This window comes from Balaenoptera acutorostrata, chromosome 1 (assembly GCF_949987535.1).
Source record: "Balaenoptera acutorostrata chromosome 1, mBalAcu1.1, whole genome shotgun sequence".
NCBI classification, from domain to species: domain Eukaryota; kingdom Metazoa; phylum Chordata; class Mammalia; order Artiodactyla; family Balaenopteridae; genus Balaenoptera; species Balaenoptera acutorostrata.
This window is the reverse complement of record NC_080064.1, coordinates 79,730,215-79,751,301: the sequence shown is the minus strand read 5'-3', so window position 1 is coordinate 79,751,301 and position 21,087 is coordinate 79,730,215. Positions and strand designations below refer to the sequence as shown.

The window sequence follows — 21,087 nt, the reverse complement described above, 5'->3', positions numbered from 1 at the left end:
CTTTTGTGACTGGCTTCTTTCTCTTCATTAATCTTTTCAAAGTTCATCCAAGTTGTAGCATGTATCAGTACTTCACTCCATTTTATGGCTGGAAAATATTCTACCATTCTATTCTGTATGGACGTACCACATTTTGTTTATCCATTCATCCACTGATGAGCATTTGGGTTGTTTCTACCTTTTGGCTACTATGAACAATGATGTTATATGTATCCGTACACAAATTTTTGTGCGGACATATGTTTTCATTTTTCTTGGTATATACCTAGAAGTGGAACTGCTGGATCATATGGTAATTTGTTTAATCATTTGAGGAACTGTTTTCCAACGTGCCTGGACCATTTTACATCCCCACCAGTGGTATAAGAAGGCTCTAATTTCTCCATATCCTCGCTAAGACTTGTTATTATCTTTTTGATTCTAGCCATCCAGGTGAGTATGAAGTGGTATCTCATCGTGGTCCTGATTTAAATTTCCCTGATAACTAATTGTTGGGCACTTTTTCATGTGCTTATTGGCTATCTGTATATCCTTCTGGGGAAAATGTCTGTTCAGATGCTCTGCTCACTTTTTTCAGTTGGGCTATTTGTCTTTTTACTGAGTTTAAAAATTCTATATATTCTAGACACAAGTCCCTTATCAGATATATAATCTGCAAATATTTTCTCCTACTCTGTGAGCTGTCTTTTCACTCTCTTGATGTGTCCTTTGAAGCACAGAAGTTTTTAATTTTGATAAAGTCCAATTTACCTATTTTTTATTTGGTTGCTCATTCTTTTAGTGTCATATCTAAGAATTCCTTGCCAAATCCAAAGCCATGAAGACTTACCCCTGTTTTCTTCTGAGAGTTTTATAGTTTCAGTCCTTGCATTTAGGTGCTGCATTTTAGCTTGTGCATGTGGCAATCCAGTTGTTGCAGCACCATTTGTTGAAAAAACTGTTCTCTCCTCATTGAATAATTTTAGCATTTTTGCTAAAATAAATTTGACCGTAGATTTATGAGTTTATTTCTGGACTCTCAAATTCTATTCCATTGATCTATATGTCTGTCCTTGTGCCAGTACCACTCTGTCTTGATTACTGTGGCTTTGTAGTAAGTTTTGAAATCACGAAGTAATGAGTCTTTCTATTTTGTTCTTCTTTTTTTAGGATTGTTTTGGCTATTTTAGGTCCCTTGCAATTCCCTATGAATTTTAGAATCAACTTGTCAATTTTTGCAAAGAAGTCAGGTGGCATTCTGATAGGGATTGGGCTGAATCAGTAGATCAGTTTGGAGAGTATTACGATCTTAATAATGTTAAGTCTTCTGATCTATGAACATTTATTTAGTATTCCATTTATTTAGATCTTCTTTAATTTCTTTCAACAATGTTTTACAGTTTTCAAAGTATAAGTTTTGCACTTCTTTTGGGTTTTTTTAATTTATTTATTTTATTTATTTATTTTTGGCTGCGTTGGGTCTTCATTGCTGCACATGGGCTTTCTCTAGTTGCAGCGAGAGGGGGCTACTCTTCATTGCAGTGTGCCGGTTTCTCATTGTGGTGGCTTCTCTCGTTGTAGAGCACAGGCTCTAGGTACACGGGCTTCAGTAGTTGTAGCATGCAGGCTCAGTAGTCGTGGCTCGCGGGCTCTGGAGCGCAGGCTCAGTAGTTGTGGCGCACGGGCTTAGTTACTCCACGGCATGTGTGATCTTCCTGCACCAGGGCTCGAACCCGTTTCCCCTGCATTGGCAGGCGGATTCTTAACCACTGCACCACCAGGGAAGCCCTGCACTTCTTTTGTTAAATTTATTCCTGAGTATTCAATTCTTCTTGATGCTAACTGAATTGTTTTCTTAATTTCATTTTCAGACTGGCTCTCAATTTTTAACACTGTAAAAATGGCAATATGATTATCTCTAAGAATAATCATGTCCAGAAGATAAAAAGCAAATTAATTTTCTAGAAGAATACACAGCTTTTCCTGGTACCAAGGACCATGAAAAATTTCTGGCCTTTGACCTCATGAAGGGGATTCTATGTAATGTAACATACCACTTCTTCAATAATATATCCAACAATAAATATAACACCCAAGAAAGGAGTCTGAATCAAAATCATGTGTGAGGTCTTTTTAAAAATATAGACGTTCTGGCTCCACTCTAAATTAAGATTTAGCGAAGAGGGGTGAACCAGGGCATGTGAATTTAAAAAGTATCTTTCGGTAATTTTGATATCCATGACTGATTAGGGCATCTGCAGATCTGATTTCTACAACTGTAATTATTATACTGTTTCTCTATGTGAACATGAAAAAATTATCTAAATGCACTGAGTTAAAAAAAATAAGAAGTACCTTGAACCATAGCAAGGTTATGTTTTCTTACTTACTGGGTGATTTGCTGAGGCTCATCTTCTCCACAGGTTTTGCTAGCTTGGGTTTCTTGATAAAGGTTCCACCAGGCTTATTAAATGGTTGCATCATTTTTCTCTTTATTCCTCTTGCAGCAGTAACTGTCACATTGGTGGGTTTGTTTTGATAGTCAACAACAATTCCAGGTCTATGAATGCTTCCAAAATCACTCATATGCTGCAAATTTGTGAAATCAAGAAATATTAGCACAATATCCAAAGATAACATATGAATTCATATATAATTTACATGTTACCTATCTAAAATTTTTCACCTGAAAATCCCTCAGAATGCAACTAAATTTTACAAGTCCACTCTGAATAAATACATTGAGAAACTTTGTAAATTATTACATGAGCTCAAATCCACTGAATTAGTATTTTTATTTCCAGAAGAACAAATATGAATATTTCCTATTTTTTGATTCTTACAATTCAAAATTACTTGAGATCATAAACAACATATGTGCCTGTCAGAATATTACCACTTGTACAACTCTCTGACAACTCCTCTTCAGAGTTCCTAATCGATGTTTTCCCATGAAAAGACCTTAAAAGAAATCTTTATTTTACTAAAACCTGGCTTAAAACTAAGATACACAAAGAAGACCATATTTGAAGTTTGAAGTAAAAAAAGATCCAGAAATGATTTAGGATTTCTCCCTGCTGAAAAAGGGATGAGAAGGCGAGATGGAACATTAGTATGAAATAGGAGAGTTAAAGCATAACCATGCATCAACTTCCAAGACACACTTCAGATAAAGAATTGCATCTGACGTTCCATTCACATTCTTACCTAGAGAAACATATTCTGACCCAGAAGCCCAAGAAGCAAAAGTTTACAGACGAAGAGTCATGCAACAAACGACTCTTTGTGTCCCTTCCTCTTCTCTTGTCGTTAACAAAATCCACTACACCAAGAGGCCACATGTTCATAGAAATTTACTCTACTAACCCTACTTTTAGAAGATAAAGATTGAGGAGCAATCTGAAGAGAAGGATCCAATGGGAATTGTACAAGTGAAGATTAAAAAAGAAAGCCCTATTGATTCATCTATGTCATTAACAGGAAGAAAGAAAGAAAAGTCCATTCCGACTAGAATGGTGGAAACAAAGAACAGGAATACCTGTTTTTCTATCATGAAAACAAAATTGATATTTGAAGTCTCATTGAGAAAAAAATCATTTGCTTAATGGAAAACGTTAAGAGTTTTCCAAATTTTCCAACTGGAATAGATTTTCAATTTCAAAACCCAAAGCCTATTATCCCAACTATTTTCAATTAATCTACAATCATGAAGCATGGTAGAATAGCAACATATCAGTTGCTTACATTTCTATATAATGCTTAGGAATACCTATCTAACCTAGTAGACTTGAATAAATTAGTGTTTCCAGGTAATTTACATAGTCACATCAGAAAAGTCTTCATCAATTATCCATTAAAGGTGCAATGCATTTTACATAAGTAAAGAGCAACTGTTATAAATGTAAAATTTCTACACAAATATGACAAACTACACTGATGTACCAAAGGCTAGTGAGCAGTCAAAAATATGTGCCCTACAGCATTTTTTATCAGAAGTACTTTCCTTTGCAAACAGAATATTAAGAGCAACTGACTTAAAAAGAATAAAACACTCCTCACATTATAGCAAAAATACAATATTCTTTACAGGATCAAAGTGCATAATAACTCCACAATCTACATACACTTACTAGGTAAAATTTCATGTCAGTCAAGTTACCTGAGGATGTAAGGCATAATCTTTATACTAGATATCCTGAAATTAAATACTTGAAGACTAGTATATTTACTCATTTAAGCAGTAATTTACAAAATATTACTTCCTAGGAAGAAGCCGTAGACGTGTTTATACAGGGAGGAAATTATTTCTCAATAGTAAAACTAGTGACACAGGTAAAACAGAACACCCAGCAATAGGACATACTGTAAGAGAGTAAGTTAGCAAAATTATACTGACCACAAATCATCTACAACCTATTATACATATCAACTTCTTCACCATGTAAACATGGCTAAGCTACCCTCAACTATCACCGACTTTTAGTCTCTTGTGTTTAATGTGAAACATGAAGCTTTGAAGAAATTCTACGTGCTAGAGTTTAGCAGCAAAGTATACACATTTTATCATACATTGCACCTTTAACCTACTCAAAAACTCCAAAAGGGTTCATTACCTTTACATAATCCAAGAACTGTCCCACTAGCAAAACTGCTAGTGTTTACAAGGAAAAATGCAACTCCTTTTAACCCCTTTTAGACCAAACCTAATATCCTCACCTTTTTAATAAAGGGAGATTTGGCAAAACTTTATGAACAGTCATCTCACACTGCCACATATTTTCTGAGGTGGAAAAACTTTTATAGGCAACCTAAAAATTATGCTTAGGACTCAGCTTTTCTTCAAAATACACTGGGATGAACAGTGTTTATTCTAGTTGAAAACCATGGTCTTGAAAGGGTTTAAAAGAGTGACTAGTGAAAAGAATCTGAAAAGATTCTGTTGTACTTACTCCTCGGCCTCGGCCTCTGCCTGTTGATGGTCCTCCAAAAGCATCATAGTTTCTGCTTCCAAACGTACTTTCAGGATAAGCAGGCGTTCCTCTCCCCCGAGAGCCTACAGGTGCAGGCTTCATATGGGGTGAAGAAAAACTGCTGTAGGAAGAGTAATTCTCTCTTCCTCTGTCCTCCATAAACCCAGGCCTCAATTTTGAACGGGAGTAAGGTGCTTCCCAGCTAGACCCGCCCTGGTTTCTACCTCCGAAAGAGTCAAGGCTATTCCGGTAGGAGCTCTCAAATCGACCACCATAACTACCTCCGAAGCGGCTTTGTTCGGGTTCATTAAAACCATAGCCAGATCTGTACAGATCTCGCCCACCCAGAGAAGACCTGGAGTCGTAAGACTCATAAGGTCCAAACCTGGAAGAGTTGCACAGTGAGGGAAAAAACAAAAGTAAGCTTACTAATGTTAGACAATTCAAAAGACAAATTATCAGATGACATTTATCAACTAAAATTCATTTATACCATATTGGTTTGCACAGTTCTACTTTTGTTCACACTTGATTAGGGCTGGGCAGTTCAACATGAGACCAGATAGAAAGCTATCTGAGTCAGTGTTTAAATATGAATTGAGTTAAGTAAACCTTAGCTTAAAAATCTGCTTTTTGGCAGCTTTCTATTTTATTAGAAAGAAAAGATTTGTCTGTCATTATTTAAGCCCAGCCCTAGTCTTGGGAAAAGTCATTTGTTAAAGTTCACAAACTACTCAAACTTTCTTTGAATCCATCCCTAATACTGGAAAATACAAAATATTTACAATATTTTGGCTTTCAATAGGGACACAAATTGAAGACTACACAGATGTAGGCTACTTGTGACACAGAAGAGATCCATTTGCACCCCCAATAATCTATATGACAAAACTGCTTCATTGTGTCTACAGCAGTCAAAATTGGTTATAAAGTTTGGCAACCTGCCAAACTTTGGTTAAGGTCAATAATCAATCCTCAGTCACTTTTTACTTGCAGACTAATAAATCTAACAAATCTAGAAGGATAAGCACATAAAATAGAACATAAAAGTAAAAGACCACCAACATATACCCTCTGCATATGAATTTTCAAGGCAGATTAGAAAGAATACATTTTATAAGGTCTTCAAAATTATTTGAAAAATTATTCCCTAGTATCAAAAAATTATTCCCTAGTATCACATAAAATTATCACATAAAGCTACTCTAAAAAAGGGAGTGTACAGTCTCCTCAAGGTTTTAATAGAGTCAACAGAAGAAACAAATCATCTTACTTCTCACCAAGGCATGGATTACAAAAGTCGCTTATCTTACAACATAGTTTTATAAAGGCCCACAATTACACGAGATAAATGATAACATCTACATAGTTTACGCACATTACATTTACAATGTAATAGGGCAGGAAGAGATATGGTAAAACATTTAAATGTGTTACATTACTTCAATTATTTACAGATCACTAAATAGAAGGTACTATTTACTTCTGAATCCTAGTAACCATATAAAAATTATTCCTCTTTTCAACTACATTTTTCAAAACATCTATCACGTAAGCAAAATTGTTGTATCTATTTTCTTGATTTTTCTCTACTATAAACCATAATGGCACACTTGAAGCAGAAAAAAGAAAAGTAAGCATCATTCGGTCCATCCTTAAGGAATCCAGATCCTTCAATTTATGAAGAAGGACAATACTTTCAAATGTTTCCTAACTAGTTTTACTTATATCTAGTACGAATCTTTGTGCCTTAAAAAGTAGACCCCCCCTTGACCTGAAATGTGGTCAACCCTAAGCCTGTAGGAGTTCAACTAGTTTTAAGCTTTACACAGCATTAACAGTGAAACATAAGTACAATCTAAATTCTACTGCATTAAAATAAGCAAAGGTATCATACTCATGGCTTTAGTATAATGTTCCTAGTCTAGAGCGCAAGTGTTTCTGGTATAAGCAGTACCTGCCAATAAATAATCTGGACATGATTTAAAGAACACTTTTATTATTACAAAATGCTCTTGTAACTTACTTTAAAATTAAAATTAAAATTAAAAGAATAACTATTTTAAATGTTTCTTAGAAATTGAATGTTGCTAGACTGGTTCAGTTAAACCCATTCTAGTCAAAGACTGCTTTGCTGCTTTATAGTAGTAAAGATTTTTGGAAATTCATAACAAAAAGCTTCACAAGTAATATTTCCAATAACATTTTTATATCATTTGTTCAGGACACTCTGATTGGTAAGCAGTTAAAAGTAAAAGAAGTAAAAAAAAAAAAATGCTCACTGCTAAAGACAGAAAATCTTACTCTATTATAATGAAATGATAAAGGTTTTCCTGAGATTTTCCTAATGTCTGCCAGTGATGCTGAGATAATTTTTAGAACCATTAACACCTTTCAACATTTAAGGTGATTCTAAATAGCAAAGTTCAAGTAGCGTCACATGCCTATGGAATAGGAAATTAGAATATCCAGAATCTTACAGTCATCTAATTATTTGGCCAAGTGATGAAGCAATTTACCTGCTACCCCCACCACCACCACTGTGACTGTCCATGCCATATGACTGGTTTAGGTAGGAGTCCATGGATCTTTGACCCCCACAGGATCCATGGCCATAGTCACGATCCATCCCTACAAAGAGTTTAAAAAGAAAAAAATTAAATGACGCTCACCTTTACTGGCACTCAAAAGAAGAATTTTTAGATAAATATCCTTGAATGTCAGACCTCCATAAGATCCGGGGCCATAATCACGATCCATTCCTAAAAGAGTCAATAGCAAAAGGTCAGTAAGATACCATTCTCTTCAGGAATCTTTGCATAAAACACAAGATATTCATATCAATCATCTGAGATGTTAATTCATCATTAACATTTAAGGTAAAGTCACAATAGACACTGAAGGAAAAAACACACAGATTATAATCTACTGAAAAATCAGATTTGCTAATGAAACCTAATTTTTCAAAGAAAAACATTATCAATTAAAAAGTTCTATATTAAAATTATCTTCAATATAGCCAATGTTTATTTGACTAGGGTACTACCACAAGGCCCTGTGTTAGGTGCTACATGGTACATAATTAATAATTCCTATTCTCAAGAAAAGTCAGTATTTAATAATGTCAAAAGGAAAAATTTTTGTTACAAGTATAGTCTTGTACATCTAACTCCTCTCAAAATGTCTAAAAACTCAGAAGCAGCCACATTTTAAACTAGCCCAACTGAAATTAGTTCATACAGTAACTGAAATTGGTATCTTTAAAAAGTAAAATCAGAGTAGGGCCTATCTGTGGTACTGTGCCTATAAATAATGACTCAACAAATATTTAAATCCTCAAATACTTTGAATAAAGGGAATGAATGTGAATTCTAGCAATGCAGACACTAAAAAAAATTATGATACAATCGAGGCACTTAAGTATATTTTATTACACTGTAATTCCACTTACATCCCAACCTCTGACATGAAAAACAAATACAACAAAAGAGGTAATAAAATGAATTTACTATGATTATAAAACTGAAAAAATTTAAAAACCATTCAGAATGTGTTTCCTATAAAGTCCTTTAAGATCCTTCATTTATCACCCTCTCCAAGTTTTATGCACTAATAAATGTAAGAATATACACGGAGCAAATACATTAATTTTTATTTTTTAAAAACACTAAATTTTAATTATAATCATATAAATATGATTTCTGGTCCTAACAACAAAATCTTGCAACTTTAAACCTGAAAGCAACCTAAATGATCAAATTTAATCGTTTCATGTTATAGATTATGGAACTAAAAAGTCCAAAGAGATGAAATGATTTTCCCAAAGTCTCATAAATAACCACCCCTCTAGCTTCGTGCTGTTGCTTCTTCATGAAACGCTCTCTTCTACCACCCCAAATATCGGCTTGTTGAAATTTTCTAATCTTTTAAAGTCCATTTCAAATACTAATCCTTTCAAGAACATTTTTACTGATGTTGTCTCAGTTGATTATCATCTCTTTCTTTTGAATATCTACAAAACTCTGTAGCTCTTACATGGTATTTATGATACTCTGCCTTATACAGTATTCTGTTATTTGTGGCCTCATTTTTTTTTTTGGCTGCACCACGCGGCATATGGAGATCTTAGTTCCCCAACCAGGGATGGAACCTGTGTCCCCTGGAAGCATGAAGTCTTAACCACTGGACTGCCAGGGAAGTCCTGTGGCCTCATTTTAAATGTACACTGGACTTGCGGTCAGGGTCTGATTTTTTACAAATTTTTTATGCACCCTAGGACAGCACTTTTCAATAGCCTGTTGACTACTGAGACTTGCCAGGACCCCTTCAGAGGGTCCACAAGGTCAAACTATTTTTATAAATAGTACTAAGATATTATCTGCCTTTTTCACAGTGTTGAAAATTTTTTTGCATTGAAGATGCAAAAGCACTGGTGGATAAAACTGTTGGTGCTATAGCACAAATAAAGGCAGTGACACCAGACCACACTAGTAGTTGTACTGCACACTTGCAGTAAAAAATAATAAAATAAAAATGCCATCATTGCTTAAAGAATGTCCTTGATGAAGCAGTAAGAATTATTAATTTTATTAAATCATGACCTTTGAGTACACTCTCTTTATGATATTCTGCGCAGTAAAATGGAAAGTATATGTAAAGCAATTTTGTTGCATATCAGTGCATAAAGTTCCATTAAGTGCCATAGTTCTCTCCAGGAAAAGCCATTGAATTAGCCACTTTTACAAGGAATACTGTTTTTACTAAAAGGAAAGACTGACATTCAAAAACTATGGCTTTCAGACTTGAGCATCTGGCAGACACTTTCTCAAAAATGAAGTGAAACTCACTTCAAAGAAAACAGGTGACAATATTTGTTGCCAAAGATGAAATTCAAGCTCTCACGTGAAAATTAGAATTTTATAAAACTTGAGCTTGACAGCTTCCCAATTCTTAAAGGTTTTTCTGATAAAATTGATACTAGTATTACTGAATATGACTTTTTACATTGTACCATAAAATCTGTCAATATTTGGAAAATCTGAATAACTCAATAAACCAGTACTTTTCAAATAACTAATGTCTGATACTACAGGATCATAAATCGTAAAAAGATCCATTCAAAGTGCAAGGCATACAAATGGATTTTAATAGAACAAAAAGTTTATCAATATACAGAAAGTACTGAGATAGTTTACATTGTTTTTTGTTCATACTAAGACTTCAAGTCAAGTTCATACTAAGACTAAGACAGCATACCTCAATTCAGACTCTCCACACTGCAAGTGCTCAATAGTCATACGAGGTTGGTGTCTACCATATCAGATAACACAGTTCTAGACTGATAAAATAGTCAGCTATCTGTCTTTAGAGTTGGTAATTATACAATATAATTTGCTCATATCTCATATAGGGGACAATTTTGACATTAAAATAAAGTTTTCAAAATAAAAAGCTTTCCTCTAAAGGCCTCATATTAAAACGTAATTTTAGAGTTAGGTTCAGTTAGGTACACAAAACAAAAAAACTTGTATTTTGTTATTTCTGCTCATTTCTATTTTGAGTCAGCAGAGGCTGCCTTTGGATACTAAATTTTTCAGTTTTTTGATTCTGTGTGTTTTTATTTCACTACAGAGTCATAAATTACTAACACTTATGAACACTCACCTTGTGCCAGGCACTGTGGAGTACACAAAAATTAATAGAGCTATCTTTACATAGCAATGACTTGGGCTTACTGTTCATACTACTGTTACTATTCAGTTAATTAAGAAGGAAAAGAGGAAAAGTCTTTATACGTATTGCATATAATCAGTGTGATTATAGGGATATAGATTCTATAAGATGACCATTTATATATAAACAATATTCTTCCAGGTTATGGAATGAATTTAAAAATCACTTTAAAAATAAAGTTGTAAGACTATAACATACCTTTACTATTAATATTAAATGAGAACAAGGATATACTGTACAACACAGGGAATACAGCCAGTATTGTACAATAACTATAAATGGAATATAACCTTTAAAAATTGTGAATCACTATGTTATACACCTGAAACATATAGTAATCCATCAACTATTTCTGAATAAAAAAATATATTAAATGAAAGTAACTCACTCAAAAATTAAACTGACATATTTTAAATCATATCTATTCTATTGCTTTGATTACGCTATCATATAAATGATAAGCTCAACAAATGTTAAAACTCATGTATAATTAAATCACAAGATAAGAGCTGTGTAGTAGTATGAAAAAACAACTGACTTATGATCAAAATAACTAACAAGTTGTATGACACTAAGTCGTGAATGAGACCACTTTTTACCACCTCCACACTACTAGCATCATGGTGCAGGCCACCAGCATCTCTCACCTACATTATTGCAACAGCCTCCCAACTGGTTTTCCTGCTTCCACTTCTGCTCCCTCCCTTTCTGTTTATTGTGAAGAAAATAGCTAGAAGAATTCTGTTAAAATGTAAGTTAAATTATGTTCAATGCTCAGTACTTTCCAATGGCTTCCCATCTTATCCAAGTAAAAGCTAAAGCCTTAAGATAATCTATAAGGCCCTACACCAGTGGTCCTTACCCACGGGCAATTCTGCCCCCCAGAGGACATTTGGTAATGTCTGAAAACATTTTTGGCTGTCACCAAAATGGGTAGTGGGTGCTACCTGCATCAAATGACACAGGCCAAGGATGCTGCTAAAACATTCCACAATGCACAGCACATTCCACCACAATGAAAAATTATCTAGTCCAAAACGTCAACAGTGCCAAAGTTGAGAAATCCTGCCCATTACCTCTTAACTTTATCTATCCCATTGCCTCTTAATTTCATCATCTATGGTCTCCCCTTACTCCACTCTAGCTATACTAGGTTCCTTGCTGTTCCTAGACTACAACAGGCATTTTTGCACCTGCTATTCCCTCTGCCTGGAATGCTCTTCTTCTGTATCTGTGTTGCTCACACGCTCAACTCTTTCAGGTCTTCACTTTCTATTGCTTCCTAGATATAAGCAAATTGTCTTTGACTTTCAATGCCTTCTGGCTACACCTCACTATTCTAACCTTGTTTTAAGATTACTCAGCAAAAATCATCTGTAGTCAAGTCCATCTTCTTAAGTCTCTCTGAAGCACAGTGTACTCAGCCCTACCTTTGTTCCTGCTTTCCCTCTACCCAAAATGCTTTCCCTTTTTTTGTCTGCTATTTACATAAGAAGAATTATTTTAAAGCAAGAAGGAAATAAGGAGACACTGGAAATACAACTTCCTTCCAAGAAATTTGTATCTTGACATGTTTTCCAGTGTCTTCTACTTCATTTCAGTTGTTGGAAAATACAACACTAACAATCAATGCATTGTTGGCTTCAACTGGTAACTACTACATACCTTTTATTTCCTAAAGTCTACAGCATTCTTCCCCTAGATAGCTTCATGGCTTGCATCCTCATCTCCCTCAAATCTATGCTCAAAAGTTACCCTTTTAGTGAGGTTTTCGCTAGCTAATCTCTTTAAAATTGTAACACACGCGCACACACACACCCTGCCCTGTGTTATTATTCTCCCTAGCAATTGCAATAGTACAATATATATTACTTCTTGTTTACTGTCTATTTCACCCTACTAGACCGTACACTTCACAAAGGCAGGAATATTTGTCCATTTTGGTCACTGCTATATTGCTAGCTCCAAGAACAATATCTGATACATAGCACTCAATAAATATCTGTTGAAGTCAAATTACATCCCTGAAATTAAGTTCCTCATTTATAAAATGTAGATAACTTAGACCTCAAAGTGGTGTCAAGCAGTGGTCTTTACCTAAAGGTGCATTCCAAAATCATTCAAAGTAGTTCTTTAAAACTTACATAGTTGGGACCATTTACCCTAAAAATTAAGATTCAAGGGGACTAGAGTATGACCTAAACAGATACACTTTGAAACAGCTCCACAGGGAAGTCTAACAATCACCCTTAAATGAGAACCACTATTGGAACTAAAATTAAGAGAAAAATACGTCCTAACATTAGTAAAAAACTAATTTGAAAAGATATATGCACCCCCATTTTCACTGCAGCATTATTTACAATAGCCAAGATATGGAATAACCCAAGTGCCCATCAATAGATTAATGGATAAAGATAATGTGATGTGATATATATGTATGTATATACATGAAATATTACTTAGCCATGAAAAAGAATGGAATCTTGCCATTTGCAACATGGATAGACCTTGAGGGCATATGCTAAGTGAAATAAATCAGACAAAGAAAGATAAATATTGTATGATTTCACTTATACGTAGAACCTAAAAAAAAACAAATCAAATCAAAACAAAACAAACAAAAAAGCCAAGCTCGTGGATATAACAGATTGGTGGTTGCCAGAGAAGGGGGGTAGGTATAAGAGTGGGTGAAATGGGTGAAGGGAGTCAGAAGGTACAAACTTCTAGTTATAAAATACATAAGTCATGGGGATGTAATGTATAGCACAGTGACTATAGTTTGTAATAGTGTATTGCATATTTGACAGTTGCTAAGAAAGTAAATCTTAAAAGTTCTCATTACAGGAAAACTATGTATGGTGATAGATGGTAACTAGACTTATTGTGGTGATCATTTCACAATGTATACAAATATGGGATCATTATGTTGTACACCTGAAACTAATATAATGTTATATGTCAATTATACAAAATAAAAATTATACAAAAATAAAATTATACAAAAATAAAGTGCATGTTTTAAAAAGAAGGTCATAACATTAGTGACAGAAATTTCTGAAGCTCTTTTTGCAACACTGTACATTAAGAAAATAAACTTCTGGCCCTCTATGATTCTGCATTTCAAAGCCCTATATTTAGGCATTAAATTCAGCTCTCTGTTACATCCTACTGGAGATCACGGCCTTCTATTATTCCAAACCTCTTTGGTAAAAGTACTAGTCCTACTGACTCCAGTTTAAAATCCTGGATTCATTTTTATTCATCCTTCTCAATTTTCTACTCACTACTAGGCAGCCTGAAAGTTTTGCTAATTTTCTCAAGAAATAGCTTAATATTTTTTAAATTACTATCATCACCTCCCAAGTTCAAGGTCTAAAATCCTTACACCTGAATTTACGAAACAGCCTTCTTGATAATTTTCCAGTTTTCAATCTAACCTACATGTGGATGCAAATTAAACTTCTATTGGTAATTTTATTATATCACTCTGCTTCTCAAAAATATATTTTTCAGCACTCAATATACACTGACTACTTCCTATATGTTTAACCTTTTTAGTCAACATCAAATTCAAAGTTTCTCTAAATTCTTAGAGATGATAAATAGAAATTAACTGAATGTTAATTATTCCCATAAAATGACATGGGTCTTCTTTACATAGTAGTACATTTACTTCAGTTTTATTTAGTGAATATATTACATCCTGTACAACAGTTGAATTTTGCATTTCTCTGGCAATTAGGATATTTAATTCCACTCCCTGGTGTCATTCATATAATGCTTTTTAACCTCTTTGAATTGTTCCATGTTCTCTTTGTGTTATTATCCTGTCTGGTAAAGCCTTAACTCTAATTACTATCAAAACACCACCCCAATTGTATGCTGCATACCTCTTATGATTTTACCTAGCTCTGTAGTCACAACTCTAATGTCATGCTTATGTCAATAAATAATCAGGCTTCTTTATGTGCTCCTCTAGACAGTTCTTTATGTACTAACACATTTGGACACATTAAAGCAAATGACCTCAAAAACAAGGTCAAAATGTTACAAAAGCAGCAGTATAAAACAAAGCCAATAATCCACTTAATCTACTTTACTCAGTACCAAAACCTCTAATTCAACAAAAATAACTCAGCTAGTTGCTTGTTAAGTCATCACTCAGTGCAGTCAGGGCCTTTTGGAATAAATTAAAGGATTCATAATTCAAATAAAACAGAGTCAAATTAATCTGAATAGCCCTAAGTTTTTCTGATCCCAAATTCTCTAACTCAAATAATATATATATTATAACAACATTAACACTGATACATCAAGAGACCAAACAATGACTGAAACAAGGCACAATTCTCTTTTTACATTGGTACTTTATATGGATGAAGAGAAAAACTGAAATGCATTCCCTTAACTTATTTCAGAGCAAATGAAAGAGGATACTCACCATTAAAGCTCTGATAAGTATTTCTGCAAGCAGAGTGTGTGTAATCTATGAAGACACATTTAACAGAAAGGAATTAGTGCAATATTAGCAAATATCTGAAATTATATACCCATCTACTAAAAACAAACACAATTTTTAAAATGCCATTAATGCAATTATCTGCAAAAATAGGGTGTAAATAATTATAAATATTTCATATGGGAAAATACATAACCCTTTCTTTTCACTATCTCCCCAAATGGCAGGTTTATCATCCAAATCATGGTAGTGTAAAAATTAGTTTATAAAACCTAATATATAATAACATCCAAAAAAGGGGATCCAGTACCGATTTATACGGAGTAACAAAAAGGAAGGCAAATATATTATGTATCAAATAATGCAAAAAGCAGGGACATCTGAGAATTGATTCTATGTAATATATAATTTTTTCCAAGTTAATATTTCTTTTAGCACTTAACTTGCTCTCTAAAGATTTCAAGATCTTATCTGGGAAATGTATATACATATATGTGTACATGTGTGGTGCTATATCTACCCAGGATGTGGCATCATCACAAAAAAATCATATTGATAATTTCTCTGTCAAAACGAATTTGGCAATTGTTAAATTCTTTAGTTAATTTTACTAATAAATATTGAAAGAAAGGAATTTAACAGAGTGGTCATTTGGATACAATAGAATCCAACTACACTACACAGGATTAGTCAAAGTCCAACTAAAACAAAAAAAACACCAGAGTGTGCTACCGTTAATACCTAAACTTCCTGTTTCAAAGTAACTTAAAACTACCCACAAAAGGGTTATTCCAATCCCCTTTCATATACTTAGATTTGACAGCCTTAACTTTTTGTGGCATGAAATCAAATCAAAGATCAAAAGATCATTTAGCCGGACTCACAGCACATTCAAAGATAATTCTGGGGGTTGGGTTAGAGGCTTAGAACTAGGTAGTGAACTGATTTTATTTAGAAATGCCTGGTTACTCAGGACTAAATCCAGTTTATTCACACCCCTTCTCATGTCTCCCTAATGCTGTCATTACGTACTCATGTTACGTTGACACCCGCTCCTATAAAAGTTGGCCAAGATTTGAAGACAAGGTGAAAACCAAATTAATTTTACTTCGTGAGCCTATGAAAATGCTTTAAAGAACTGGCCTGAGAGACGACTGAAAGGTCCTGCTAAAATACGGTTTATTTAAACAGCAAGTCCAACCCAGGCGGTTGTGCACAGGTCTGAATTTGAAGGGCATGTGATGCTGTGCCAGAACTCTGACTAACTTAAGTCCCATCCATACACCGTCCAGGGAAAAATGCTTTGCTTCACAGACGTATTTCAAATTAGGGATTAAGGCCCGGGCAATGTTTGTTGGTGGATAAATATCCCAGTTTGCTAACCAGAAATACCTTACTTTCCATTCCGGATAGAGATCTACCTATACTTATCACTTACAGATGCCCTTTAAACTCATCTTAAACTAAGACAACCAGGAACACGACCGTGAACAAGCCTATGAAAATCCTATCTGGCGAGAAGTAACCTGGGTTTGGGAATTGACTAAAAGGACGATCTGGATCGCTGCCCACGGCGCGAGCGCGAGCCGCGGCAGGGGAGGCCCGCTCGCCGCTTAGCCCGAGACCGGGAAGTTGGAAGCGTCGGGGCAATTTCCACGCAGCGGGGCGGGGACCAGTCTGGGGCCGAGTCCGGAGGCCGCGGCGCTTTGGGCGCGTCCTTCCCCACACCGAGGCCGGCGCGGAACTCCAGGGTCACGGGCCACAGCGGGCGCCGGGCCGGGGGATCGGGCGCGCGAGTCCCCACAGAGGCCGACTCCGGGCACCGGGCCCGCGGCGGGCGGGCGGCCTCCGGGCCCGCAGAACAAAGCCCACACGGCCATCTTGAGACGGTAAACAGACCCCCGGGGCAGGCCACCCCGCCTCCCGCCGCCGCGGCGACCAGCCAGAGGCCGCGCTTACCGTCCTCGAAGTCCATGGCGGAGGCTCGGGGCCGACGGCCTCGGCGGCGCTGGGCTGAGCTGTGACGGGAGGCGAACACCCGTGACCCGCGGTTACACACAGCCAGTCAACGCGATCAAGAACGGCGCTACCGGCCCAGGAGCCGCAGGCCACAGCGAGGCTGGGAGGCGGGGCCGGCCGGCGCTGCCAACCGTCGCAGCGCGGCCTGCGATTGGCTGGCGCGGGCTGGTGGGCGGGCCCTCGAGTGGGGGCGGGAAGCAGGTCAGCTGTCACGCTCCCAGGTGCTGACCCTCTCGGAGCGGACGAGGGGTAAGGAAGGTGGAAAAAAAAAGGAGCCCCAGCGACTGGCCGGGGTCGTGGGAAAGAGAGCTGGGTGTTCTGGAGGGTCTGGCTGCGGCCCGCCATGTTTGATTCTGGCAAGAGCGAAAGGATCTGGTTGGAATATCTTCCTCCTGCCCGAACTAATATATTATACCACGTGCTGACATTTTGCTTTTTATTGGCTGGTGATGACTGATCAGAAAATGTTAAAATCCTTATGGAGTTTCTGTCGTGGAGACGCAGAATTCCAGGACGTTTTTAGAACTCTGTGAGCAGAGGAGAACAGATTGCTAAATAGGAAACAATTATGAGTATGATCCAACACAGGCCATGATCAAGTTCTGAGTTTCAAGGTGCAAAATAAAAATGTTGTAAAAGTTAACAGGGAAGATTTGTGGCAGGAGTCATCCAGAACTTGAAGAACAACAACGGGCAAACACACATACATATTAGCATTGTATTATTGTCACTTTGGAAATAGTGTTGGGAACAGTGGGCAAAGTCATTCACCCACAAGGCAATGTGGAAAAAAACAACAGTTAGGTCATTCTAACCCTGGAGCAGCTTGAACTCCAGGTTAGAAAACATTTTTTTCATAGCGCAAATGTTGTCAACAATGAGTTGATCACAGGATAGGAAATCATGAATCAAGCCCTTTGCCCTTCTTTGGGGTCCAAGCAATTGAGGGAACCAAGTTCCGAGAATGCAGCCCCTAGAAACAGGACTGAAGGAAAAGCTCACAGGTATACTATGTTGCATTACTGTAGCCCCAAATCTGGGCAGGGCACTGTTTCTTCCTCATCACTTTCCTTCTCCACCCTGATTGATTCACCCAGTTCTCCACCCTTTTATTGTTTTCTTCTTTTTTTTTTTTTTTCCTCCTATACATGTTTTCTGTTCACCGGAGTAGAACATGTTGAAAACTGAACTCATAATTTCCTTCCTCAAACCTGTTCATCCTCCTTTATTCTTTCATCTGTGTTTGTGGCGTCATGAGCAACCACCCACTACTAATCCCAGCCAGAAGCCTGCAACTCATCCAGGCTACTCCCATTCTCCCATCCTCAATCCGTACTGAAGTCTCTCATCTGCTTATTACCTCCTAAAATGTCTTAAATTTGCCCCCTGCTCTCCAACTCACTGCACTACCTGAGTTAGACTCTCATTATCTCTCTCCCAAACTATTGCCATAGCTTCCTAAATAATTCTCAGGCTCCTCAGGGCCGCTGTGATCTAAAGGCAAATCTGAACATATCATGCGTCTCTATCACGGATTAGGTGAAGGCAAAGCTCCTTAACACAGAGCACATCCAGCAGGGTCTAGCCACTGCCTGACCTGCCATCTTCCTACATTTCTCCCTCCTCCTCTCTCCCCTACTCTTTCCCTTTTGATTGGCAATTTTAAGCTACTCGCAGTTCCCAAAACACCCCAATGCTTTTTCATGCCACTGAACTTTTGCTTAGGTTTTTCTCTCTGTTTGGAACACCCCCAGTTAACCCTACTCATCCTCAAAACACAGTTCAGAATTTATTTCCTCTAAAAAACCCTCCCACATCCCACCCCCGCCCCCTAGACCAGTACTTCTCAAATATTAATGAGCATATGATTCACATTCAGTCAGTCTGGGTTGGAGCCGGAGAGTCTGCATTTCTCACAAGTTTCCAAGAGATGTTGCTGCTGGCAGTCAAACTAGACTTGGAATAGCAAGGCCCTGGGCCCTGGGCTCTATTAAAAGCCCCTGCTCTGAGTTCCCTGGACCAACCTCTGCTCCAGCACTATCTTCCTTGCATCAGATACTGTTTGGCTTTATGTCTCTCCACATTAAAAGCCCTTTGAGATTAGACCTAAGTTTTCTTTGTATCCTAAGTGCCAAGCACGTAAGTTTAACAATTAAAACTGAGCTCTCCCTGAGGTTTTTAACTTTTTTTCTTGTTATCAAGGCAAAGGAATGATTTTGTAATCTGAGGTCTTCAGGTCTTGGCATAAGTGAAAGGAAATAAACATTCGGTCACTATTTGTATTTGTGTATCGTGTGCACACACGCGTATGTATGCGCGCGCGCACACACACACACACACACCCCTACCTTACTCCCCTGAAAGGGAAAACTGCCAGACAAGGAACTCCTAACTCCAGAAGAAACCTGACCTCAGCACAAACGCCTGGAGAGCCAGAATGTGTCTCTTCCCTCCTTCCTTCCTCCTTCCCAGATAGGAAGTGTTCTTGAAGAGGCAGGTGGCAGTACCTGAGACACCATGTAATACTTGAGAGACTATCACATCATCCCCTAATTCACTTATGGAACGAATATTGGATAAGCACCAACTATGTGCCAAACATCCTTTTCTTCATTGTTATCTCTTTCCTGCTCCCCAGGGTCTGTACTTTGCTAGGCTCAGATTTTTACCCTGAGGGGCCAACATTTTGTACAAAGTCTTATATCATTTCATCCTCCACATATTTCGCAAGAGGTGGAAGGTTGGTAAACACCAGACCGGGAGAGTCTCTTGGAAAATAAAAGAGAACAGGGTTTTTTAAGTGCAGAGGTTAAAGGATGTGTGGGCTGAGGCCAAGGAAAGATTGCAGGGAGAAGGAGGAAGTGAGGAGCCATGCCCAAGACCTGATCCTGAGGGAGCTGTCAGAGGAGCCCCACCATCCCACTCCCCAGAACCTGAGAAGAGCTAGGTGAGCAGACTTCCTCAGGACACAGGGACCTTTGCCCTTCATCTCCTAACCCTCCACCTACATACTTTCTGCCCCAGCAACACAGGACCATCTGCTGTTCCCCGAGCAAGTCATGTAGTTTCACGTTTCTATGCCTTTGCTTATCTTGTTCTCTCTGCTTCTATGATGTTTCCTCCCCTCCTCTGCCATTCTTCAAGGTTCAATATCGATGTTACCTCTTTTTAAACCCCTCCCTAACTCTTAGTCAAAATTCCCTTCCCTCTATGTTACCTTAATAGCAGTTATCACAGTTGAATTTTTGTTTTAGTTAGTTACTTCTTTGTCTAGCTACTTTTTCATACTCTTTGGGTATGGAGACCCTTCTTTGCACCCCTTTATAAGGCCTATGTGTAGCACATTGTCACTATATATTAAAGGAGAGGCTCATTAGCCAATTAGCCACTGAAGAAAAGATTCAGACAAATTGGATGTCCAGAGCTTCATCCAAAACCACAGCATCCTACAATTTATTTTGGAGAGTAAGTGACAGTGGAGTTACAAAAGGGAGTCCTAATTTCACAATGTTTTCCTAATTAGCTCCAAATAATTCTTCCTCCTGATATTCTTTAGGGAATTCACAAATACTTGCGAAAAGTCAAGAACTAAGAATTACTATCTTATAGCAAAGCAGCTAAACTCAATATAAACAAAGTAATTCCTACTGAGGGCTCTGAGGACTTACCAAGGAGATCTGGTTACAGAACCGCAACAGTGGAAATCCGCTGAAAGCAACTGGTATGACAGCACTAAATGGATGTGTTTTATACGTATGGGAAGATATCTCTCCCTGATTTTCATATACGACTTCGAAAAGATGCAAGAGTCTCTAAAAGCTAAAAAGAATAGCAATTAAAATAACAAGCAACCGTTATTAAGCCCTATATATTAATAAATGTTCCAAAGCACTTTACATGTATTCACTCATTTTATCTGCCCAG

At 37.2% G+C, this 21,087-nt stretch overlaps 1 protein-coding gene across 1 annotated transcript in view; it reads right to left on the bottom strand.

Annotated features, from left to right (window-relative positions):
- Positions 1-17,272, bottom strand: part of ZNF326 (zinc finger protein 326) — a 37,330-nt gene extending 20,058 nt beyond the window's left edge. The window contains exons 1-6 of the mRNA XM_057555055.1: positions 17,104-17,272; positions 15,127-15,171; positions 7,676-7,711; positions 7,469-7,580; positions 4,929-5,334; positions 2,370-2,568 (exon numbers count right to left, since the gene is read on the bottom strand). Coding sequence (XP_057411038.1) covers positions 2,370-2,568; positions 4,929-5,334; positions 7,469-7,580; positions 7,676-7,711; positions 15,127-15,171; positions 17,104-17,119 — 814 coding nt within the window. The 5' untranslated portion in view covers positions 17,120-17,272. The remainder of the gene's footprint in view (positions 1-2,369; positions 2,569-4,928; positions 5,335-7,468; positions 7,581-7,675; positions 7,712-15,126; positions 15,172-17,103) is intronic.
- Positions 17,273-21,087: the final 3,815 nt, after the last annotated feature.